The sequence below is a fragment of the Parus major genome, chromosome 1A, assembly GCF_001522545.3.
Source record: "Parus major isolate Abel chromosome 1A, Parus_major1.1, whole genome shotgun sequence".
NCBI lineage: Eukaryota > Metazoa > Chordata > Aves > Passeriformes > Paridae > Parus > Parus major.
The window spans coordinates 13153867-13181584 of NC_031773.1; the positions used below are offsets into that span (position 1 = coordinate 13153867).

The following is a 27718-nucleotide window of genomic DNA, read 5'->3' on the forward strand; positions in this document are numbered from 1 at the left end:
GTCACATAAGAGGATGGGTGGGGAAAAAATCAACACAGCTACCCCAAACCATACAGTTATGTCAATAAACATCAGTAAACATCCTAACAGAGATGCAGCTCACATCCATTTTCTTGCTTCTCCAGCAATATTTCATTTGAGGAATTTGTATAAATTAACAGGGCCAAAAAATTTTTTTGGGTAGTGCAAGGTACATTTCCCCTTGAAATATATATGACTAATGCTAACTCAGTGAAGGCTTTCCTCCATAAATGAGATCTTCATTTTCTTAATTTCCCTAAAAGAAACCAGAATTACAGCCATCTTGTATCAACGTTTTCTTTCTTGCAACATGTTATGGATATTTGTCTTGCCACTAGACAGATGGGGTCAAAATTAATGGGGAACTTGTTTAGTTCAGCCCTTCTCTGCCTTTTCCTAGTCAACAACAAAGGACAGACTGAAAGGTTCAGAAAAAAATAATCCTGTCTCCATGATTACTCAGAGAAAACTAAGAATCAATCCTTCTCATCCAAGTGTTTTCTCATTGCAATATTTTAACTTTTAAATCGCATCCTCCTTCGCACTTCTACTTTTCATAATTTCACTGATTAAGCCAAGATGTTCCAATATAGTCCTTGGATCAGTTATAATACACTTAGCCTTTTAGATTCTGGACAAAAATATGCCATTCATATTGCTTATCATCTAAATAATCCCCTGAAAACAGCTTAGTTAAATCTTCATCGCCCTGATCAAGCATGACAGACACTTTCTCTTCTACAAATGACATTACAAAAATTCTTTGTAAAGACTGTCTCTTTCTCAGCTCTCTGTTTTAAGCTGAATTAATTGTTGGGTTTTTATTCCACCTGGCATTCTAGCCTGTTCTTTCCTCATTCTCTTTATTGCAACTATGTTTACAAGCCACCAAGGAAAAGCATTAATAAAGTAGAGATTGTTTTTAACAGTAGTAATATAAACCAAGATCAGAGCACATTTAATTGCATTCTCAGGAAGAGAGATCCTGGAAGATCTGTAAAGCCAAGGCATGACAGCATTACATGTTCAAAACTACATCACCAAAAACAAACAGCAAACTTTTTTCTACTGATTGTAATATATCAGATGCACCATAAACCCACTAAGAAAGAAATTATGAGAAAAAAAAATCAAGATTCATCTGCTACAAGTAGTTATGATAATGGGATGGATATGCAGAAAGTTGAGATCTATTTTAAGCCTCAGTAATTACAAACTAGTTTTTAAAAATACACAAAGGAAAGGATCAGCTTTTTTCAGAAAACTTGAAACACAAAAATACTTTTTCTAGAGTGGTATGAAATGAATATGGTCTGTTGTCGTACTGTCTGTCTATAAACTTGAAAACTCTCACAAGTAATCTACTCCAATCCATTCTAAATGGTTAGCTAGTGAACCAGATACCTTTAATGAGAAGATATGAGTTCCAAGTATCCACTAAAATTTGAAAATTGAAAATATCATTACGGGTAACTGCAAAAGACAAAGCCACCCGATCACTAATAAAGAACACAACACTAGCTAGGAATGTAAGTAAAACAATTTGGAATCTTGCATCTGCTAATCACAAGTTCAAATATAAATTGGATTGAAGGACAAGGAAAGACAATTTGTCTCAGTTTCAGTCCTGGTGGAAAGTGGGTATTTATTAAAATCTTCATAATGTGCATCACTGACTATCTTACTTGAAGTCTCAGGAAGGAGACCTGAGACTGAATAGTCTGAGAAAAGATAAATCTTTAAAAATGTTTCCTATAGAGACAGAGCACAGTGGCAGGGCAATGCACTGAGCTATACAGGTTTTGTGGGCAATACTAAAAATAATTTAAGAACAACTGCAGCAGAGCTGACTTTCCATTGTATATATTTTGATGCTAATCTTATGTAATACATTTGGTGCTGATCAGCATTACAAAGATCAGTGCTCTAAAAATATCTGAACATGACAGATAGATAGATAGTCTTCAGCCTGTATCTCCATCCATTACATTCACTAAAAATAGAATATTAAATTACAGAAGGGCTTGGTTGCACTGGCATGCAAAAAGGTGTCATCTGAGTTGGCTCAAAGAAACACTTGGCTACTTGAAGAAACAGATGAACACTGAAGAGTTAATACCTGAGAGTTTTCTTGCACCCATCCAGCAGTATTTTAAGATGCCAATTAGCCACAATGCCACAGACAACTGTATTCTTTTCAAGGTCTAAAACTCTGGTAGAAACACCAAATGCTATATGAAAATAAGTCAAGTACAGCTGACAAGCACTGCAGATAGAAAAACATGTTTTGGAAAGCATATATTTTGTAGCTCTGGCAATCTAAAAAATTTTAAGACCAAAAGCAATATTACTACAGAAGAAATCACATGTAACTTTTGACTTAGAGATTTATTTACAGCAGAAGGAAGTCTGAATTCCAGATGCAAGAAAAAAATTACTCCCATCTGTCAGCATTTTAAGCTTCCTCTTGAACAGATTTTGCATCTCGCTCTTGTTCAGTCTCAGTCACATATTGGCTACACCCATAGCTGTAAATTAAAGGGTGCCAGGAAAGATCCCTGAATCTGGCACGTGATTGTCTGTACTGCTAAGCTGGTAGGGCACTCATCAGCAAGTTCTTGGCTTGGGCCAACAGGCACCTTCCCCAGGCTCCAGCTGCAGCTCAGGAGAGGCAGTCCTGCACACACCATTGCCAGGAAGGCTCCGGCAGCCCGGCACTGCTCTGGGGAAGGAGACCCCAACCCAGGCAGGAGGCACTGCCCGGCCCCACTGGCCACAGTGCCCAGGGGTGCTTCCAGGAACCTTCTGCTCCCTAGTACAGACATCCCTGCTACCCTTCCCTCTCAGAGAGATGCTCACAGCTGGGATGGCAGATTAAGTCCTGAGTGTCAGTCACAAGCCCCTGCTGACCTCATGCTCTGAAGTGAGAGGCAGACATTGACACAAACACCAGGGTGACAGTGTGGAGCAATTCAATACGCAGCCCTTCTGCAGCAAAAACAAACGCCTCTTGCTGATCCTTGAAGTGAGGCCAACACTAATCAGAACAAGCCTCGATAATACAAATTTGCTGTCACACAGATGAGACCAAGCTAATTTACTTGCTTTTACTGTTCTGAGGACAGTTACTTGTTTTCAACACCCATATTCTCTTTGAAAAGCAAACACAGACCATCTGGGGACAAGCAGTCAGTGATTGGGATATGTAGTGTTTGCCTCTGCAGAGGGGGCTGACACAACAATGAATTGTTACACTTTTCTACTTCTGCTTTTTTTTTGGTATTTATTTTCTTAAATTATAATGCACTAAAAAAGTCTGTCATCAAGCACATGCTTCTCATCATTATGGCACATAATAATACTTTACAATAACATTGTCTTAGTTACATTATCTAGTACCAGTTACTTGAAAAGTAATCTCAGTAAGCTCTCAGAAACTTAGAAATAATGTTAATCACAGAATTTTCACGTTAGAGTCACTTTACATTTAACCATTAAGCCAGTTAAATATTCAGAATTGCTTTACAACATCTGAAATCCAGTTTCACCATTGTATTCAAAACCAAGATCAGACCAAATCAAAGCTTCCCAGTTACTTCTCAAGAAATCTTCTGTGCCAATATATTACTGCTCATATTGCTCCAGTGCTCTGCAACTGATGCACATTTTAGAACCATGCATAACATTACATAACTCAAATATTTACTTAAGTAAATATAAATAAATCTCAATATACTACTGAGATCCAGGACAGTGAGAAAGAGGCTGCCTACTCTATATCACAGATATCATCAGCTGATGCTGACTTTTCTTTCAAAACAATCCAGAATCTTAAAACGTCATTCACCCAGAAAAATCCACACAAATGTTCTTATGTCTGAAGTGTACAGTCATCCATTTTGGGATTAGAATAACAAATTCTCTCTCATTTTGTCTCATGGCATGTCCAGTAGTGGAGGTCACCAATAGGTGATTCAATGTCCTGCCTTTTGAGGGTATGTGACAACTCTTTCAACCTTGGTGCACTGACTCTAATTTTTGACACGTATTCACTTTAATCTCAAAATCTGCTTCTATTACTGGGATTTTAGCACTTTAACTTTGAAATACATAAAATACACCATGCACTGTCTTATGTTTTCTAAGAAGATCAGGGAAGAATTCTTCAGAATGCCAGGAAGGACTGTGCTCTCTGCACAGTGCTTAAAAATTTCCAAGTGACAAACATGGTATCACAAACACCACAACCATTGCCCAGGCTAAAATCCTGATGAGAAGCCAAGCCTCTACCATAAGCTATAAAGGACAATTTAGTAGCTGAGGGTAAAGGTTAGTACTCCCTGAGCACTGCCCTCAGCCTGTATTTCGGACCACTGCCTCATTCATCAGCTTTTGTGAGAAATATGGCATCAGTTCAACCACATTGAGTTAAGGAGAATAAAAAAATTATTCAAATTCTCTACTTCCTTCCTCCCTCATTACACCCACTCTCCATCTCCACCTTTTGAGGGCTTCCTCTCCATTACTGCTTACAAGTCTGACAGTGGGAAAGATCTCCATTATATCATCTGCCTGCAGCCTCTAGTCTGCTGGAAAGATCCCTTTTTTACATAAACTTATTACTCCATAAAATACAATATTCCATATTTAGGAAACACTCCAATTATAGGCAATCACAGCTCCCACTGATTTTAGCCTTTTCTACCCTAACATTATATTAAAAAAAATGCCTAGTTTAGCATGGCCATGCAGGTTTTTGCTTTGTTTGTACTTGAAGCAGACATGAACTTTCTCTGCTTGTGCTCCAGGCTGAGTGAGTGTTGTGTTCAGCAAGGTGCCACAGCTGAACTGGTCAGCATGTACTGGAGTGCAGCTAAAATGTGCTCTGCCATCTGGCAGCACAGTAGAGTGAGTTTGTGTCTGACTAAATCATGTAAGCACACCATATCCTCATAGAGAAATGTTTTTAAGACAGTTTAATCCACCAGAATTTGCCAGCATAATCGCCCCCATCTGCTTTGAAAAGCAAGTGGGCAACCTCACTTTTACAACCCTGCCTCTGCAAATGACTCTTTGCTTTTTTATTGGCCAAAGGATAACATTGTCTCTGATGATGTCTCTAGTGATGCCCTATGCTGGGAGGAGTCAGCAAGACACAGCCTCCATCACACAAGGCAGGAAGGATTGCTCTGGGACTCAGATCAAAATTAATAAAGATAGTCTGACAGGATGACTGTAACTCTAGGGAGGAAACTGGTAGAGGTCTCCAGGTTCACAAAGTAGGAGAATCACACCTTCTCTAAACAACTGCATTTTCATGTTCACAGCACAACACATTTCATCTATGTGCACTTGGTGGGTGTGTTAGTGTATTTCAATCCACCCACATGACAAGCTGAATAGAAACAGCACAAAAGTAAGAGAACATGCAGTACTTATATTCAGGTAACTGAAATCATCACTTTAAAACCAGAAAGAATGCAACAAAACCCCCAACAACAAATATTGTTTCAAACAGTCCTGTGTTGGGAAGGGAATAGACTAGAGGAGCAAAGAGTGCTCTTCCATCTTCAGTCTATGTGGACAATGGATCTTGCAACTTATTTTTCTGCTTGTTGGCAAAACTACATAGCTTGTAAACTTCCAGAGCTTCTAACCCTCAGTGTTTCATGACTTCTCTATCAACAGCAAACAAAAATATAGTGATTGCAATGTTGCAACACAGACACTTTTAATTTTAAGAAAAACCACAGCATTTCAAGTACATTCAAAATTCAGCTCAGTAAATAACAAAATTACAGGTAATCAACTGGGGAAACACAGTTTTGTTTCACTTTCAATCACTGGACTCTCATATTTTTAATTTTTCTATAAATAAATGAAAAATCTGATATAAATCAGCATACTAACAAAATCAAATATGAATTCAAAAGACTGCAATCAATGAGGCATCTTTTTCAAAAATTAACAAACCGAGTCTGTTCCCTTATTATGGAAGATTACTGGAGAGTATTACTTTGGAGCAGTGGTCTTTGAAGTGGGGTACATGCACCACAAGGATTAGGCAAGACAAAATAGGGTGCATGACAAAATATCAGAACTTCAGTAGTGCCTGTATAAAAGTTATAAGTAAACAAGTATACATATAATGATGGTGCATGCTCAGAAACTTTATACTGATAGGAATGCATAACCAAAAATCTTAAGACCACTGCACTAGAGGATCCTGCCACACAATTACTGCTGCCATGTCAAATAAAGATGTTGGTGAGTTTTAAGTTCTCTTTTACACTGCTCAACTATCAGTTAAACAAATGGGTAAAAATATCTCTAGGAAGCAGATTTCTGAGTTCCTATCTTTTGTTAAGGAGCATGGATTCTCATAAACACCCCAAATTACTCAACTTTTTTTTTTGTTTTCAGGAAATACAACTTACTGCCTTCTCACAAAAAAGGAGAATAATTCTGAACGCTGCATGGCATACACCAGCCACATCAAGCATCAGCAAGGGATTGACTAAAGATTCATCCAACAGCAGAATGTATCTACATACTGCTGCTTCCAGAGGTTATTATCTTCTCTGAACCAGTTAATAAAAGAACAGGTCTCAGGTGCAGCATGTTTTTGATGTGGGGAAAGCTGAAAAGGGTACAAACCACAAGTAACACAAACGTTTTGGATTTATAGGAAGAGGCTGTTTTTTCTTAGTAGTTTTTGCTTTAGGACTGTATGTACAGACTGACAGATGCTGCTTTTCCTCAAAGGTAAAACCTTTGAATCTTGAGTAACATTTTTCTTGTTATTTGTCTATTTAAGAATACCTGGAGAAACAGTGATGAAATCTCAGTGAATTCCTTATTTTGTGAAACTGAGTAAATAAAAACCCTGACATCAACATCAGAATGTCTCAAGCTTTTTAGAACTGCACATTTCAGTTCATCACCTTTCAAATCTACCTGCAATATTACAACATTAAAAAAAAAAATTAATTACTCTTTAAAGTCTCCTGCCCCCACCTTCCTTCACTGAGAATTCTGAGATGGTTTTGTTTACTTTTAATTTGGAAGAGAACTCAATTTCAAATTCCTCCAGGAAATTAAATTTCCATCTCTAGCACTGCTCTGCTATAGCTATCAGACATGAAGCATCTGAGCGGATATGTTCCATGTTCCTTCCCAGCTTTAGAGAGGAGAACTATTGTTGACTCCAAGCTATTGTTGGAGGTTGGATTGCAAGATTGAATTAAGATTGCATTCTTGGCTAAACCACTAAAACATAATGAAACAGTGCTGTCTGACATAGCTCCTATTCTACACGTGGTGCACATTTCAGTCTCAATCTGTCTGCCCAAAAATAGGCACCAAAAAAGGCTAAATTGTTCCAGATTATATCCAGAGGGCTGGCAAGCATGGCACAGGACAAGTGGGAGAGCCATGCCCTGCTGGAGAGGCAGCTGGAGGCTAGGAATGATATTTCAGCACTTCAAAGATGACTCTGACACTTTTATCTTGGCAACTGTGTTGAGCACTTCTGGTTTTTAAATTTGTAACGTGTATCAGCAAGGAAAGAAAGTTTAAAAAATGGGTAGCTGTGCAATACTCTTAATATTATTTTACAATTTGTAGGTATGTGCTTCAAGGACATTGATGTTCATCCTGCCAGCTTGGCTAATCCCATCACTTAGCTTTTTAGTCTTTCAAGTTTGCATTTTCAGTTGTCAAATTCAAAAAGTTCATGGGCTCACTCTCCCTCTTTCCTCCTACATTCTTTTACTTTAAGGTTAGCTAACACAAAGCCACAAATCATATACTTAGCAGCTTATTTCTAAGTATCTTGTTTTTTTCAGGGTTTCTTGAGAATTTCCCAGCTGTCTGATCACAAAACGATGTTCACTTCCAAAGAATCCACTGGCCAGACTCTAACAGAGACAATGAGCACAACCCTGATACTTTCAAAGTTACAGCTGAAAGGTCTTTTTTCCTCACAGTTAAATGCCACTACTTGACACTACACTCCATGACATATAGACAACAATGTATTTTTTTACCTATGATTACTCTCACAATCTACTAAAAATCCTCATTTCTGTCATAAGCAAATTTTATTCTGAAAATACAAAGTCATGATTTGGTATCTTTAAAAGCAGACCCAACTTAAGCACTATGCTTTAAATAGCTAACAAAATTATGTTAACATTTGTTTTTATTTTAAAATTTAAAGTATTCTTTATGGCCTTCATGACTGCTTCACCTACACTCCTTTTCCATACACCAAGTCTGCAAACTTCCAAGACAATTCTTCCAATAGACAAGACAAACCTAGTATTCATTACGAAATTTCAATTTTTTCAAAGCCATTCTGAGACAGCAGAAATGTAAAAGGTATACAGAAACCATGCTGACTAAATTGCTGCAATGTGTACCAATTGGATTTGGGAATCCTTCTTCTATTCAGGTTAACACCAGATACCACTGCATGGTATGATTGGAAATATATGACAAATGCAAACAAATCAAAGGTCAGTTAAATATATATGAAATAATAAATATATGGAAAAAATACCCCAAATTTCTTGCAAGCAGTAAAAAAATAGCATTTGAGTAGTCTACATTTTAATACCCTAAAGATGCTTTATCATGTAATTGATATAGTATCAAATATTGGTTAATAAAGAACTGAATTTAACAGTCTTTATTTTGTTTAATGACATCTACAATTTTGAGTTTTTTAAAATTAATGTGGTAAATTCAATTTGGAGTTGTTATACAGATAAATTTTACTGCTATCAATAGACTGAGTTTGTCTGAAGGCAGAATTTTACTGATAATGTTTATAAATACAATGGAAAGCTAATTGGAAGGCTTTGTCTATCTAGATTGCTTAACTGTTATGTTCTAAATCTACAAAAGCCAGAACACTTTACATGAAAAAAAACATTCACTTTTAGAAATTTAAAATTACTTACAAGCTGTTCTGACTTTACACCATAAAGCTGAATGGTCTTCGCCACATTTTTGGCCACAGCTAAACTCAGGTCTGGATCAACAGCAGCCACATTTAGCTCACTGGAAGCAAAGATTACAAATCTTAATTAACAGCTAAACAGTGCTGTATTGAATCGATAAAGAATTAACTATGAATCCACAGTTACGTGGCATGTCAATTTAGAGAGAGTAACACATACAACCAAGTCTTTCCACGCACTGTAATTCAGTTTACAATTTAACAAGTCATTTGGGAATTTTATGTGCAGTGTTCCTATTCTAGTAAAAATGAGCAAAGTTTAGGAATGACACTTCAGTATGAAATCACTATTAGTAAGCCATTCAAAAATATTGACAGCAATTAACTACATTCAAGCTTTGGCAGCAGCCTTCAAACATTACAGGTGAATACACAGTCATTCAACTCTGGAATTACATGAGCTGTGCAGAAATACCCAGGGGATGCCTTAGCTTGACACAACTAATAAGCTGTGTTTTAGGCAATCCTTTATAGTAAAAGAGGCCCCCAAGGAATGACAGGGAACAAACGAAGAAGGAAAAGACTTCTAAATCACTTCCAGTTTTTTTTGTTCATGAATATCCCCAGATCTCCATCAGCTGGGGCTGCATTCAAAACTGCTCTGCTGAAGACAGGCAAGCATAAGAACCGTCATGTTGCTACTGGTGAGTTTAACCTCTCTCAAGAGCTGGAGAATCATTAGGCACCCAACTTAGAATAATCTTCTCTGAGAACTCTCTAGGGCCCCAAACATCATCAGCTAAATGCCACTCTGGAAAACTCAGCTGAAATTTCATAATTTTCACATTGTTTTCCTTTCTCTTTTGCAAGAAGGAAAATAGTATCAGTCACCACACCAACAGACATGTTCTGAGCATCTGTAACTCCCAGTCACAAGTGCCGTGTCAATATTTAGTATTTTATATACACACATACATACTGTGAATACTGCCCATCTTTTTTCAGACTTTGTTAAACAGAGTAGTCAATACTAAAAGCTTATGAGGGAAAATGCACCACTGGTAATTTAGGTATCTCATTCTACAAATTCTACCAGGAATAGTCATCCTTATCTATTATCTTGCTGTTTCACGCTAACAAAGTATTTATACCAGGTATTATCACTTCCAGCCAAACAACTACCACTGCCCTTTGACACAGTCAGGATAATTAAGATACCAGATATCTACAGTATGTGTAAAATTTCTCTTTCTGATCTTTTATAAGCTCAAACATTAAAACTTATATTAACATTATTAATATACTATCATGTTAATATTATTAACATTATAACTTGTATTAAAATTTCTTTCAGAAAAAGTACAGAAAATAAATAATAAAATATATTAGTTATTATAAATAATAATAAAGATGTGCCTATCTTGCTGTATTCAGCATTGGTGCAGCCTCACCTTGAACACCATATCTAGTTCAAGGTTCCAGAATTTAGGAAGAATGTGGTGTTACCTGAATGTGTCCAGAGGAGGGCAACATCTGCTGGAAGGACTGGAAGGAATGTCCTATGAGGGACAGCAAAGGGTTTGGGCTTGTCTAGTTTGGAGAAAAGGAGGGGCAGACTCATTGCCCTTTACAGCTTCCTAAGCAGGGGAAGTGGAGAGGGAGGTACTGAGCATTCCTCCCCAGGATCCACTGAGAGGAGGTGTGGGAATGGTTCAAAGCTGCATGGTGAAGTTCCAACTCATCATTAAGGAATAATTTCCTTAACAAGAGGGTGTCAAACCCTGGAATAGCTTCTTAAGAGAGCTGGTCAATGCCCCAAGCCTGTCAGTATTTAAGAGGCATTTGGACCATGCCCTTAACATGTTTCAGCTTTTGTCCAGCTCTGAAGTGTTCATGCAATTGGACTGGATTTATCGTTGTAGGTCCCTTCCAACTGAAATATTCTATTCTGTGTTACTCTATTTTATCCTATCCCATCCCACCCCGTCCCGTCCCGTCCCACCCCAAATTCTGACTTGATTTTTGCACTAATCTACTTCATAATTGAAGAGTAATCAACCTTTTACCACAAATGACGTCTCCTTTCTAAAACTGTAACTTATGAAAAAATGCATGCTGAGTGTTACATTTACAGTGCCTTTTATGTGCATACCTGGCTATAGTTTTAATGATGCTGTCAAGCTCATCAGAAGAGGGAGGATTTCGACCTCCAGGAGGAAAGACAAGATTGATGGGGTCAAACAGTCGAGACAAGGATTTTGACAGATAGGCAGCTTCATACTGTTGCAGTGAATCTTTCAAGGCCTTTTCTGGACTTTGCACATAAGAAAAAGTTACTACATTTTAAATTAAAATACGCAATAGCATTAAATCTTTCCAGACGTACAAACTTTGCAATACTGAACCTGTTTTTCCTTTTCTGCTTTTAAAACATATGCATATGAAAAACAGTCTTCTGATAAGTCTCCCACTGACTGCTCAAGAACATATTTGAGTCAATACAATTCTCATATAAAATATTCATTTTGTCTTACATAAGTCTAGAAGTCCTAATAGGCTTGATAAGCCTGTTTCAGTTTGATCTTTCTGATATCACTTAGACCATGTTTATTCTATGATGTATAAACCAAAAACTGTGAATCATAACAACTGAGCATTTGTCACACTCAAATGATTGTAGTATCATTAGGAGAAAGGTACTGCTGTAATCACAATGCATACAAAACTAAATTTTTACCATTTTCCTATTTATTTACCTGAAGAGACAGAAAGATAGAACTTGTTCAAAAGTCAGAGAGTTTGTGAAAGACAAGACAACCCAACACTGTTAGATTATAAGCTAATGAAAAGCCTACAACTCTAAAATAGCATTAGAGCAGTAACTGCAAGAGGGGAAAAAAGCTTTTGAAATTATCCTGCAGTGACTATTTGAATAACAGAAAGTTTAAAAAAATATTCTATTTTCTTACAGGTTGCAAAGATTTATATTTTATAGTCTTACAGTTCATAATACATACTCGTAATCTTCATTTTTTTGCATGAATATATCCTGTGCATCTTCTTCCATTTGTTGCAGTTCAGCAAAAAGATCAGTAGTTCCACTTGTGTTAAAATTCCTCTGAATATTTTGACTATATTGTTGGAGGCGCTTCCACAAGTCATTATAAAGCCTCAGTAATTTAGGGTATTCTCCTTCAAATGCTTGTTTCAAAAACATAGAGGCTGCAAAATAAAGCAGTAAGCAACACACAATGCTAAGTTCAAACTATTTTTTTATTCCTATAAACAACCTCTATCCTTACATTTGTATCAATGATACACAATGTTATCCTAAGTTCAATATTAATAATGTAATATTTGTAAATAATTTCAAGGTGACATAACTATAATATTAAATGCACTTGACAAAGGATATAAAGCACCAGTATAAAACCCACAATTGGAAGACTGGACATGGAACACTTTATTTTGTACAATAAATGTTTGGTATCAAACTTAATTATTATTATTATCATTCATTTGAGGCCAAAGCGTAATTGGAACTCTCTAAATCTAGACATTTGCTAACAATATCTTGATAGAGGATAAGTGTGGGGCTGTTTGAAGATAACAATTTAAAACAAACAAAGGTAACTTCTATGAACCAAAGTCTTCAGAAATGTGATGAGGGAAGCATATGCTTTTATGCACACTTCTTAAAACAAGATACTTAATATGCTGTTCCTAAACTTGTCAAAGAACGACAAAGCCAGCAGAAAAAACTGCATTATTTTCAGCCTTGAAAGGCTTGCCACAAGTAGCAGGAAATGAAACAAATGTACAACTGCCTTAGCAACTGTTAATCTTGATCTAACATCACTCATACTCTGTAGATTTCCCATTACATTAGGAGATTAACACTGTTCCATTCATTGGTAGGTTTGTCAGGTTCCAGATCTCTGCCCCATTTCACCCTGCCTGTGCTTTCAGTTCAAATACATAATTTTGAGTACTGGAGGATTCACATTTATTATCAAACACGGAGCTATTTTAGGTCATGAAGCTGTGTTTACAAAGACTGTCCCAACCCCACAAAAGCAGATCATGATCTAATAGCAAACCTTTTAAACTGACATAAATTCCTATTTTTACACTACTTTTCTGGTATCTTGTCTTCCTCTGATCTATATGATCCAGAACCTGACTGATGTCAGTGGATTTGGTCACCAGAAATTCGTTAAAAATTAACATTTTCATGTAGATGCCTCACTTAAATGAAAAAAATCTGTCTCCCCAAAGCTCAGCTGTAGCAAAATAAAAACATCATTCGCACTGAAACCTTCCTATAAATGTTTATATAAAACTCATTATTAAAAACCATAAACAATAAAATAGTTTTGAATAGCTGTTAGAAAAAGTACAGCTGACAACATGTAAGAGTTCCCTCAGTTCTGTAGTGTTGGTTGGTCCCATTAACTGATGTCATAATTTTACAATCTTAAACACAAGTGCTGAGAACAGGAAGCAGTTCAGTGTGAACACAGGAGGCTCGAGGTATGTACATACTGCTCTTAAAGCAATGCAGAAGGCAAACAGTAAAATTAATATGTTTTAACACAAGATGCATACATTTTCTTTTGGGATCATCTAGTTACTTAGCAACCACTGAACATGAATCCACCAGCTAGTTCCTCAAAATTATACTGCTGCTATAAAGCCTGGAAGGACCAAATTTTGAGGGGCCAGTGCAACAGCTGAGATCACAAAGATAAATGCACATCTTATGCACTTCAGCTCTCTGTGCAAATGATTAACACCCTATGCAGACATGAAAGATATATTTATGAAAGTACCAAACTCACCTATGATATAACCACATGCTGCATTAGCATGTTCTAGTAACAGTACTGTCTTATGTTAACACATGATTTATATTTAATATTCCTTAATTGTATCAGCTATTTACATGTAGAGAAAACGGTGTATAGTCAGAACATGAGCTCTTTACCTATATTTATATGACAATTTGAATGAACTAAAATCCTGTTTATAATGGTATTCAAAAAATGGCTGAAATCTGATTTTTACAACCAATCTGTTTAACAAGAAAAGACTACGAATTTATCTTCATAATCAAATTACTAATTTTGAATTTGGCAAACCCACTTGCTTTAGAAAGTATGATATACCATTCCAAACATTTTTACCTCCACTCACAGTTAGAAAAATATGTTTTGTTATTGATAACAACTACTTAATGAAATAGAAAATATTTCTTTCTGAAAATTCAACCATAGTTTAGGAGGATCCTAAACTGCCTGCTCACAAACCCAGAAGTTTTAAACACAGAGACCTTATGCTGAGTGAACCATTGCTACAGTTCTGGTAGAGGAGATACTGAGCACAGGGCTTACTCAAAAGTGAGATTCAAAATAATTACAGAACACATTACAAATCATTTCTACTGAATACTTACAGTCTGTTGCTGACTGAAACTGAGAGGAAAGTGTCTGGGTTACTGCAGTCCAAAATTTGTACAAAATATCAGACTGGCCATCCTGAAAGCAAAGGACAAAAGAAATACAAGTTTCAAAACAAACTCTTTTCAAAGAATCTCAAGCAATGCAAATGCTTCCAGTCATTTCATTCTCATCACTGAGAATAAAAACAAAGTAAGTGAACTCTGAGGAGTCTCCCTCAGGTTCAGAGCTAGAAACAGTACTGGAGAAAACAAAGGCTTCAGTCTTGTATTGAATTAAATATTGTCCTCCAAGTCTGAGAGAAATTATCCCAGATCTCTAGGGTGTGAGTGCAGCCTGAAGTAGCACACCTCAGGAGATGTGTTAGAAACCCTCTTTGCACTGCAGTGACCTTCCCATTCCATGGGAGTTTCCGTGCTGGCTACACCACAGCAATTATTTACTGCCATCACCACGTGTTGCCAAACTCCAACCAGGGACCAAACCCACTGCATGTTGTGCACTGAACAGCTCTGTTTCTCAAAAACATTAAACACACAAAAATACAGTGAACCTCACAGCTGACTCTTCAATGCCTGGTGCCAACAAGGCTTGCAGTCAGAAGTGGAAACAAGGGAGCACACCAAAGGAAAATCTGCAGGGGCAGGCTGCATCCCTACTGCCCCCAACATCTGGCATGTAGGGTCAAGCATTAAAGCGTGACTTTTGATCCCTGTCTGAGGTAGGAAAAAAATTCCATGAGATGAGGATGGGTATCTTGTCCTGACTGCTTGTTAAGATACATGAAGCACTGTTCAGTGTTGTCATGGGGAGAGAAAACCTGTTCTGAACAGAACAGTTTTCTTCAGTGCATGGTGTACATGCCATCTCTTGACCCCACTGCTGCATTAACCAGTTTGACCAAATCACTATAGGAATGATAATCAGAAATGAAAAAAAAAGTCAGCTTAACTTCTGCACTGCCCAGCAGCATCATAAAAAGGTGGAGATAATCTATTATATTTAAAGATCTCACTACTCCAAAATTAATTACTATTACTTAAGATGATAAAGGAAAAAATCTCTTTCCACTACCAGTGGCAATAATGGGCAAAGCAATGAATGTCTTTACAATGTCAGTCATTAACAGGAACCACTGCATCCCTCTTAAAAATCTGTTCATTGCAAGACAGCAAGTTCAAGCTCAAGTTTCAGTCAAAAAAATCTTAAGGAATTAATATAAAACCTGAAAATCGGTCAAAGATATAGTGATACATCTAAAAGTAATGATAAAAATAGGATTATCATCACAAACTCTGCAACTAGATGAGAAATTCATTCAACTCTACTCCTTATCTCTAAAGATAAAGAAAGATAAATTTTATGGGTCATGTGTTAAGAATTGAGAGAGAACATCTTTTATGCTACTGGACTCATAAAATGCATGATAATTAACACTGAATGCTAAAATAAACTGGGATTACAGAATCTCATTTTTGACTGCTTGAGGACAATGATGGATTTAGAAACTGAAGTAATTTATTTTATAGCTATGTTTGTATTTTCTGTAAAATTGTACTTGACTTTCATAAATGGGCAAAGTAAAATTAGAATATCACAGAATTATTCAGAAGGTTCACTGCATGAAATCTCTTTTCTTTGGTAAATGTATTGCTATAGCATAAATGTGAAATTACTTAATTCTTTATTTCACAGTTTTGAATTTAGAAGATGAGGACTACTATAAAACAAATGGCCTTTCACATCAAGTATAAATTAATCGGTTTTCATATTCTCTATCCCAACCTGGAACAATGGTTTATTATTGAGCATGGAAACTCAATTCAAATTCCAAATAATCCGATGGAGGTGGAAAAATACTTAGAGAGCACTTTCAAACAACTCTTTTTTCATTACTACCTACATCTCTGTCACTGTCTCAGCAGAAAACACAGGGATTAAAGGGTCCAGAAAACAAATATGCATGTACCCCTCCACATCAACATTCCTATCTTAATTATTGAATTCAACAAGGTGACAAGTACCAGTAAACGGGATGACATTTTATGTTGTTATGGAAGTATGTAACTTTTCTATGTATTTCTATTTACATGTATAATATAAAGTCAGACATACATACATATGTTCTCATGCATACATTTGCATAGGTATGCCACAGCCATACCAGTCAGCCTCTGCTCATTAGCTTGTGTCTTCTGACCTGGGCAAATGGTGTACCTTAACTGTATCAGAATTTTGTGGTGAAGAAGGCTGTCATGGCTCAGCTAGCCAACTGTATTACGTATGAGGAGAGGGAAAAGCTTCATGAAAAAGTCAAGTAACATTTCCTACTGACTGACTACTCAGTCAAAAATATTTGAGGGAAAATAAATGCCCTGATTCCTAAAATCACTATCTACAGAGTGCTGGTTGCTTCTATAAAATATGATACGAGATTTCAGTTTGTCCAGTGCTGAGGTGCAATCTCTCTGGAGGTGAAATATAGCTGCTGATTAATAGCACAGAGAAGACCATGTAAGAGTTTGTGACAGGAACTAGAGAATCCTTTTGCCTACGCACACACCAGGGGGTATTCAAGTGGGTGGACTGTAGCTACCAAAACTGGAATACAGCAAGACATTAGCATTAGATACTCCTGAGGGAGTAGAAAAGTGCCATATGCAACCATGAGCATCCAGAAACAATTTATTTTGTTTAAGTCTGCAATTTATTTTGGGTACACATTAATTCAATATATTACTTTTGAAAGTACATTTAAGTCTCTCAATGCTTGTTTTTAAATAATGTATTCTAATAAGGATTAGATTTATTAGATTTATGAGAATTATAATTTAACTGCTTAAAATGTAACATGGAATTTCATCTGAAAATCATTAATACTAGAAAATTACAGGCAAAGGGTAGAGAAAGGAGTGTTTTTCTCCAGCAGGAAATAAAAGGAATATTCCTTGTAGTGGACAACTTCTTCAAGGACTTAAAAAGACAGGCAGGATGAAGCTGGAAGAGGAAAAGGCAGTTCTGCTTGCTTGAAATGTACACAGCAAATCTACTGGCTCATCTTAATGTAATGGAAAGTTTGTAAGCCTTTCCCTATGCTTCACATACAGCATTGTGAACAGCAAACCACAGTATTAGAAAGTAACTGCTCTTTTGGGCCTTTTGCTTTCAGAAAACTAAAATCAGCTATTTAAAATTACCTTCTTGTCATCTTCCCATCTGTAAATAATGAATATAGTCCTCCTCCACACACCAAATATCCTCAGTGGTAGACAATGTATGGGAGCATTGGGTACATCCACATTAGTGATTCAATGTGTAGATAGGGCTCTTTTTGGTCCAAATCTGTCTTGAACCTAATGCTTGTCTTGCAGAACACACTGAAGTATGCTAGCAGGCTAACTTTCACTATTCAAGGAATATACTACCTCATAATTAGTTAAAAAAAAACTCCCAACTTCTGCAATTAAATAGCTTTTTGCAGCATATCATCATATATTTGTATAATAACCCACAAGTATGTACTAATATTTCTATTGATTAATATTCTGAGACTTTAAATCAGGAATTTTCCATTTCTTTTGCTTCTGAAAATGAAATAGAATTGAAAGATGTTAAATTATTTACACCCCCTCCAAAATAAAAATGCTTGCTTTGAAATCTAGTCACAAGCAGATTAACATCTTGTGATACAATCCCTTGTAGCAGGAGCAGCTGACAAGATGAGTAATGAACTGCATCCGATTATCTTTTCAGCTCTGTAGCAATCATTTTCCAACAGCTTCCTATGCCATAACCAACAACACTGGAAAAAGGTCACCGTTCTGTCATACTGTCCCCCCATCCAGTGTATGTGTTTAACAACACAGAGAACACATAAACCTTTGGAAGCTTAGAGGTGTTATTACCCAGCACAAAGCTGTTTCAGGTGCACACTGCGCACATAGAAAGCCTACATAATTGAAACTCTCCCAGAAATAAATTACTGCACTTTAGCATAAAATAAAATGTTATTTCCTCTTGTCATGCGATATGTATTTCCTTCAACAAAAGAACCTTAACTGTAATTGAGGTATCTAAAACTCATGATAAGAAAGATTCAGGTTGACATATACATATTTTCCCCATCATGAAATATAACCAAATTAAATCTATGAACATTAATTGCAAGCAGTTGTAAGACTATAATGGCAATCAGAACTTTCCCCCCAAACCAGATCCATTCAAAGCAGCATTTTTGAATTAATGGTACTGTCTGTTCATAGTTTTATTTTGATCTCACAGCACAGAAAATCTGCACATAAATTATACTTTGTACCACTACAAAATGGCGGGGAAGTAAGATCAGCCATGGAACTGGCTATTTTCTAATAAAAATCTGTTGTGAAAATGCTCCAATGCCTGAAGCACACTTACACAAACTAATATCTACCACCCAAACTGTAAATTAAAAATACTGTCGCTGTTGTTCCTGTGACCAGTGACCACTTTATTCCCCAAAACCGAACTGCTGAGCAGGCACTTACATGATTTAGTAGCCCCTATACAATTCCTTAGGCAGTGCAAGACAGTTTAGATATGTCCTCCTCTTGTTAATTCTTTATTTTCAGAAATGAACTGAACAACTGCCTTGTAACATACACTAGGGCAACCCTCTGTCATTCTGACCTGCTGGACAGCTGGCCACAACCAGGGAAATGGGAAAATCCTTTTGAAAGATGTTTGGATTATTACCACTTAGCTACTTTAAAATATGTTATTTCTAGGTAACCCACATGCATCTGTGTAGAGTGAAATAGAAAAACACAACAACCAGACTGCACTATGCCCCAGCCACTGTAATTTTTCCCCTTTTTCACACTGTTTAAAAATTTGGTACACAGTCACACATACTATTCACAGGGGAATTACTTGCTCATGAAAATTATACCCATAAATCAGACAAAAAATGTCCAGCAGGCTAGACCACAAATGGTGACATATTTTCTCAACAGTGGGGCTCGCTTGATTGTGTATGTGAATGGGACAAAGTTTATCCTTATTAAAATAATAGACAGAGGTAGTTTGACTTCCATGGTATATCTTATTTATGTGAAATTAAAAATGTGCTTAAGTGGTTTGCTGGATCAGGGCCATAACCAGCGAAGCACTAAAAATATTTTCACTTTGTGCAACTATTTCATTTCAGCTATTACTATAAAGTCCCTGTTGTCAATACTCGGCACAAAGAGTAACACTGTGCAGCTTTTCTACAATAGAGTGGGTTTTAGATAAAACATTTAAGATTGTACAAGAGAATCATAGAATCAATGAATGCACTAGATTGGAAAAGACCTTTGAGATCATCAAGTCCACTCTATGACCTAACCCCTTGCCAACTAAACCATGGCACTGAGTGCCACATCCAGTGTTTAATAAACACCTCCAGGGATGCTGACTCCACCACCTCCCTCTCAGTCACTCTTCCTGTGTAGCTTAATAACACTGCATAAGGCCAATGCCAGGAGACATTTGGACAGTGCAAGTTCTTCCTGCTCTCTGTCCCAGGAACTCCATAAGGTTCCTGTCAGTCCATTCCTCCACATTCCTCCAGTCTCTTGAGGTCCCTCTTGATGGCAGCATGACCCTCTGGAGCATCAGCCTCTACTCCCAGTTTTGTGTCATCAGCAAACTTGCTGAGGGTACACTGGCCCATCATCCAGATCACTAAGGAAAGTCTTAGAACTGGGTCTTGTATTCACCCATTGTGGGGGTACAGTGCTGACCACCTGCTAGACTTTGCACCACTGATCACCACTTTCTGGGCCAGCCATTCAGCTGAGACATTCATGATTAATCCCACATTGACAAAAAGCTGAGTTTCAGAACACAGTGCACCTGGGAGAGCCTGCAGACTCAATCACCTTCTATTCAATGACTAGTGGTAAGGAGGGGATTTAGATCAGTACTCTTTTACTGGTATGGAATGAATGGGAGGGGAGGAATTTATACTTGTCTATTAATTTTTTTTTCAGTACTCCTTTTATCTTTAGTGCATGGTATTACAGCACCTAAGCAGACTTGTTAATAGTGTGAAGCAACACTATTACTCAGATTGATGCATTGACTGCATAGATTTGAAATTTAGATTTGATGTTGCCTGCTCACAAGATTATAGAAGAAACTACAGACTGACACGATTCATGTGCTAAACCCCTTCTCACTCACATGAAAATTACTTGTTTTCTCAGTTCAAAAAATATAACCCATTTTCACTAACAGCTACTATTAAGTTAATAAACCACTGAACAACAGAGGGCTGAGTACCAGTATCATCAGAGGAAAGATATTAGAGGATCTGTATCCACTAGTACTATACAATAATATTAATGCTAAAGCATGGAAAACTGACTTCAAGTCTCCTCAAACATAAAAACAGCTTACCTCATTTAGAAAACCCATATCAAAATACTAATTAACTTTGCTAATATTGAAATGAAATTAAATCTCTTTAGCTCTGTTCTTATAACTATTTAGTATCTGACATTAAATCTAAATTCAAGGAATGAGAATGAAAGTACCTCCCTTCTTCAGCATTAGACAAGAATGTAAGAAGATGCTGAAAGGACATATATTTATTTTTACAAATGTCTCTCTTTCCTCCACACTGTAAATTTAGAACTTAATGAGTATAATTTCCCATCTGTGAATTATCATATTTGTGTGTGTCTAAAATAGCTATTTTAACATTCAAATAATAAATCTGACCCACTGATTCTAAACTGGCTCCCACTTTATGACAACCACTTCCAACTTATTTTTTCCCTGTAGAAATTTTGATACTTTGAGTAGAATGTGAAAAACATCCTTATTGTGAAGCCTCTTTGAAATGTAAAACAATATAGTGAATATTACCATGCAGCTAGTTGCTGCAGGCTCCTGAAATCAGGCTTTGCATACTAATACATACAGTGTTTTCTATCTGTAATCAAACGCTCCGCCATGGAGAAATACGGGACTTGTGAATGTTGCTCTAGAAACAGAAGACGTTTAAAGGACAGTCTAAATATTTTTTCCACCAATAAAGCAACAATGCAAATGATTTAACAATTTCGTACGGCAAGATCTTATGGGACAGAAATAAGGAAATCTATTTGCACTATTTCTATAGCAACATAATTGTAAAATGTTAGACTGTGAACAAAAAGCCATCATCCTCAGTAGTGCAATTAATCAGTAAAGAAAAGACAAATTCTGAGTGTGTTTTCAATAACCCTTTTCTATATCCTTAAAGTAGTCAGGATTAAATTTCTTAAAATAAGAGTGAATTTAAATTTCTAATGTTGTTTATATTATACATTACAGGTGCAGATATGTCAATAAATGACACTGTGATTTTAAAAATGACCTTGATTTTTTTGTTTTACTGCAGGGCACAGAATTTCATTACACTGGGTTGATCACTTTATATCCAAGGTGTAATACTTTCTAGACTCCCAGCAGTAGTGCAACATTTTAAAAAGGTCTCTTTATGCAGGTGACAAAAGAAACTAAAGCTGATTTAGTCCATTTCTCAAAAACCTTCTTTACTAAAACATAAAGTTAAGACTGTGCATTTCATAGAATATTTGAATTCTGAAGTGATTCCTCAGAAAAACTCATTTGTAAGGAACAAAAATACCTAGATATTAAACGGTACTTTGTATCTTCAAAACTACTTAAAACATTAATTAATCCTTCCATATCCCTGCAAGATATGCATCAACTGGAAATAAATGAACTTAGTATTCAAAAACCAGTAACTACCCCAGGGATTTGACAGCTTTTTTCTACCCAGAGAAGTGATTTAGAATGTACAGCTTCAATTCAAACTATGCTTTCACCTTGACTACTCCATATCCCCTCCAAGGATGAAAGGATGGTTCGTTACCATGTCCACTCAGCCTGGAGCTGTTCAGGTAAGATTGACAAGAATGATGATAAAAGGCGGCACTTCTGGTAAATGTATTTCTTTTCCAATGGCAAGCTGACTGAAAGCCAACTGACTTAACAATTTGCAGTCATCACTGATCTGCAATTTGCACAAACACCACCAAGCCAGAAGTGAAAAAGAACAAAGGTCATTATTACCTCCTAACCCACACAACCTCCACACCATCCCTTTTCTTCACAGCTGCACATTTCTGTCAGAAAAAGGGAATTAAAGTTCTACAGAAATCATAGTGTCATTAGAAAACCACTGCACAGGCTCTGACCCTCCCATGTGAATTAGAATCAAATTACTTTTAGTATGGCTGTCTGGGCACACAGATCCATTCAAAATGAGAATTGGGACTTTTAACTGGTATGATCTTCTTGGCTCTTGAACAGGGCAATTTGCAGATCTGAAGCAAAAAGCATCTTCAATATTTTGGGAACCAAAAACCTGCTTATCCACCTATGTTTAGATCTTCACAAAGTACCTCATTATTGCTTAAATAGCAAACAGAAATCACAGTAGAAATTATGTGCAAGTAATACAATTCTGCTTCTACAAAAGATACTGAAAAATAAATCATATACTTGTAATAATTGCTGAAAACCACTCTATTTTCTGAATTCACATAAGGCAATAATTAGATTATTTTTCAATTTTTTCCACTTGGGATTATTTTCTAATTGGGTCAACTGAATGTGAATGTGTGATGGCAGATGTGAATAGTTTCAAAGCAACGTTTTTTAACAAGTTTGGATGGGGAGCAGAAATAAAAAGGTGAAATATACATACACTTTGTCAATAAACATCTATATTTTCCATTTATTTTCTTTAACTTATGTAATGCTGAGGACATTTCTTTCTGTATCGTTAACACCTCATATTGCCAGTGTTGACAACTCAGGAAAAAAGGCTGCTTACTCACCAAACATTCATCAGCAGAAGCAATGATAAGAGCCCTTCATGAAGTACATAATAACACTCCCTACAACTCCCAGCTCACTTTTTCACCCGGAGGCTTACGTAAACGACAGGGTTTGTGATGTGCCTTGGCTGCAAACAGGACCCCCAAAGGCGAGCAAGGGCAGCTCTGACTGTACTGATATGGCAGCAGAGAGACCCCAGCTCATCCTTTCTACTGACCCTCCCAACCCTCCATTAAAATGATTTGCTGCTTTTCAGGTTGCTTTTCTTTTTGCAGAAATGTTCCCTGATGCCTATGTAGGAGTGAAAGACCCAAAATAGATGAAGATCAAAGATCATTTTCAACTCTTTTACAAGGGGCTAAGAGGGACTTTTATCTCTAATTAGGAAGGTGGCTGTCACAGGAAGATATGTGTGGCTGCAATTTACAGTGAAGTCAATTGTAGTTTAGGCATTACAACAGCTGAGGAAGGATTAGTCACAACACATTGAAAGAGAGAAGCAATAAAGCAGAATAAACTGAAGTAACCTATTAGCTCTCTGAAGGTGAATTAAGCAATTGAAAGAAGTGATATAAATAACCAGTCATTAGGTGAACAAAAATATCAAATTTACATTTTTTAAATCTTATTTGTAATTTTAATTTTTACCCTTAACCTTATGACAGAATTAACCCTCTGTTTTAAAAAATATATACAATGAAAGCTGTATTGATTTCCCCCAAAACTAGAAATCAGATCTCCATGAGTTCTGAATTGTTTTAGCCTTCTTCAGCTAAAATCTAGCCATTAAAGACCTTTTTTTCTTACATAAAATATAATATTTTTCTTACCCATAAAATTCAATCACATTTCTTGTTTAAACAGTTAATACAGTTGCTAAAAATTATATCTGTAATTTAAATTTGTAAACATTAATAATAAATCTATAGTTCATGACTAGTATGAAATGAAGCAGTTTTTAGAAGGTACAATGAGTGCATGATTTCTTTTCAGAATTGCATTAATTTCATATTGTGACAAAGGAAAAATACCAAAATCTAGATCTGCAAAGGGAAGGAGTGAAAAAATGTGCACTATAAATTATACAGATTCTTCCACGATCATGTAAGCCTGAGACTGTTGCTTAACTCTTGGTCACATCCAAAGTAAAAATTGGAAGGGAATTCTGTAGGACAAATCACAGGGTAGAAAAGATGCAGGTGCTGTCATTGCCCTCTTGATAAACTGCAATATTTAAAATTTTCCAAGTTCTGTATCTCAGTTTCTTCATCTGTCAGGTTTTGTTTCCTTTTTTTTTTTTAAAAAAAAAAATCCCTGAGTGTTTTTGTGAATCCTTTAATTAATTAGCTAGTGCTTTTAAAACTACATTTTTGGATGCAACATGATACAACACTACTAAATATTATTATGGTAACAGGTAATTAGAAAGCCGGAAAGCACATGTTTGAGATCATAATGCAAAATTAGAAAAACTGCAGGCTGTGCTATCTGTGAAGAGAAAGACACAAAAAATCGCCAATGGAAAAATAGAATGATGACTTAAAAAAAAAAAATGGCAAGTAGCTTCCTTGCTATTAAGGACTTGTGCTTTAAAAAGGCTGGATCTCCTCCTCCCTTATGCTTCCTAGGATGATACTTGCATTGCAGTAATCAAAACAAGGAAGCAGATGGACAGGCAAAGTGGTACTGCAGCTGCTGCAGAAGATGACTATAATAATAATGTTGACATCAGTAACAGTAATTAGTGCACAGACTGTAGAGTGGATGATTCGTTTTCCCATCTTCTGGAGTGGGCATGCTGCTCTAGCAAATGAGTACAATGTTAGTACCTTTGGTCTGTTTTGTTCATTTGCTCAGTTTGTTAATGAAATTGAATACAATAAAGAAAATCTGACTTCTCTCCCTCTCCAGAACACTTGCTGAGGAAAGCACATTTCAGTTTGGTTTAATATGAGATAGAGTCTTTCTTCATTAATAGCAAAATACCAATTTTTTATTTACACCTAAACCAATTCATATTCTCCCATACAGCCATCTGTACTTACACTCCTGAATGTCTGCAGCATGCAGAACTTGTCTGGTTTTGTCTGAACAGCTCTACTCTTTGGTGTGACCTCACCATCTGCAGCCTGGTGCCACACCTTTTTCAAGAGACACCAGAAAAATGGTCTAACAGTGAGAATGCCCAAGAAAAACACGGTGCTATACTGAACCATTTCAGGCAAGAAGTAAGTCGAGAATCAGTGCCATCAGCAGTACTGTGCCATGCTGAGAGAGTTCTGCTAGCAGAACATCAGATAAGGATATACCACTCCTCCTTAGCTACCCCACTGAGAATGACAATGTCCTGCCTGGCACGATGCTACACCAAAACACCCATCGAAGAGCAAAGTAATTGGAAGAGTGATGACTGCTAAAACTCCTAAAAGAGGGATTTTATTTGGGAAATAAAACTTTTCACTTAGATGCAATCCTACAATATGAACTTTAAGGGAAGGTAGGGCAATCAGAGAAATTGTGGAACATGCATAAAACAACCCAATAAGTCTTCTATTTTCTAATGAGTTTTTCCTTACCCTGCTTTCACTGAAATTCATTCTCCCTGTTCATTTAGTCTCCAGAAGAATCGAGTATTTCCTTTGTCTGCCCTCTATTACGAGCCTCAAAAACTGGAAAAACTCCCTTTTCAGTTGTTGAAAAACTCCTTTTCAAGGGATGCTTTACAAGAGGGAAGAGTGAAAGTGAGAAGCATGGGCACAGGGTGGGAGCCGCTCACAAGCACCAATAGATCATTTACCTAAGCTGCCTTTACATCCAAACTCCTCCTTTCAGTGTTTCTGGTCTGTCTCCAGTTTTCTGTTTCTCCCTAAACATGCTAATACATTGAAGGGCTGACCTACCCAGACAGCAATAGATATTTTTGCCAGATTCAACTTTTTTAAATTAAGAAAATATGCTAAAAGTTTATAAACTTTTTGAGGGGGGTTGTAGATTTCTTTTTGGTTGGGTTGTTTTTATTGTTGTTGTGGTTTACTTTTGTTTGTTTGTTTGTTTTAACAGAGGAAGAGAAGCTTGAAGTGCCTCATAGAAAAGTGATGCTCTGTGCAACATCTTCTGGAAATGGGCTTAAGAGACAAATAAAGGTTGCATTTAACCTTCATTATTTCCTCTCTTTGTTGAGAAGACCACGTTTGCATATGAAGAGCTTCTCCAAGTTATTTCAAATATTAAGTCCATGTAAATTAAAAATCCAGTTATACACTTGGAAAGAGATGTCAGCAGGAACACATCTTTTGTTCTCGCTCTCTTCTACTAAGTTAGATGAGACAGTTTCAGTAATCCTGTTCCTACCACTGAAGGAGACCATTAATCAAATTATTCCAAATATGAATAAAAAAACAATGCAAATGAATGGAAAATAATAGGTATTCAAAAGAACAGCCATGATTATTTTTCAAGGGAGAAAGTGTCAAGAAGTAAGAAACAGATGGCTGAAAATGATAGATGAAGACACATTCTCCTATGCAAACTAACAGATTTAATTAATTACTCAAATCACATGGTATTATGGAATGACATTAATGATCCATACAGTGGTGCCTTATCAGCTCCCTTTTAAAGAAAACAAAAGAAACTACAATAAAATGAACATGTTTACATCCTACAGATATAACCCACAGACCACAAATACATCCTTCAATGTTAGCTTGAGTTTCAACACTTTCTCATCAATTCAACTTTAAAAAAAAAAATGGAACTGTAAAACTGTAAACAAACTCATTCTCTCATCACATTTTTATTAAGAGATTTACTAAAGCATATTCAGCTAAATTAAAACTTTACCTTAACTATCTCCTCTATGAAGCAGACATGTGACACAGGATCTCTTTTCTTTGCCAATACTTTCTGCAAATGCTGCACCTGTAAGAGAAAATTTATTGAGAGGGAAAGTGACATCTAAATTCTTACATCCAAAATTGCATGATGAGACAAACAGGAATTAGGTGCAGAGTACCTGTCCACAAGCAGCACAGATCTGATCCATGAGTTTCTCCATGTTTGTCCAGAGGGCTGCTCGAAAAGCTGCTGTGTTCCCAGGTGTTGGCATAGCAGCTCTACCAGGGCCACCTAAAATGGTTTTTAAACATACACAGCAGCACATTTCAGCTTCCACAAATAAAAATTGAAATACTGGAAATATAGATCTCTATGCACTTTGACAGGTACTTTTTTTAAGGGAAAAAAACAAAACAAAACAAAAAAAATTCAATGTTCATAACACCGAAGTTCAACTTTGCCTACCCACCAGTACTTTTTGTTATCTGAGCTAACTGGGAACTTAATGTTTCATAGTGCAACATTTCTTCATATTGAATAATCTGCTTTGAAACAATTT

At 36.5% G+C, this 27718-nt stretch overlaps 1 protein-coding gene across 2 annotated transcripts in view; it reads right to left on the reverse strand.

The window, feature by feature from the left end:
• COG5 (component of oligomeric golgi complex 5) overlaps nucleotides 1-27718 on the reverse strand; it is a 174843-nt gene that overhangs the window by 32392 nt on the left and 114733 nt on the right. For both annotated transcript variants that reach the window (XM_015627190.3, XM_015627191.3), the window contains exons 9-14: nucleotides 27338-27450; nucleotides 27166-27243; nucleotides 14442-14523; nucleotides 12004-12208; nucleotides 11139-11300; nucleotides 8988-9087 (exon numbers count right to left, since the gene is read on the reverse strand). In XM_015627190.3, the coding sequence (XP_015482676.1) occupies nucleotides 8988-9087; nucleotides 11139-11300; nucleotides 12004-12208; nucleotides 14442-14523; nucleotides 27166-27243; nucleotides 27338-27450 (740 nt within the window). The remainder of the gene's footprint in view (nucleotides 1-8987; nucleotides 9088-11138; nucleotides 11301-12003; nucleotides 12209-14441; nucleotides 14524-27165; nucleotides 27244-27337; nucleotides 27451-27718) is intronic.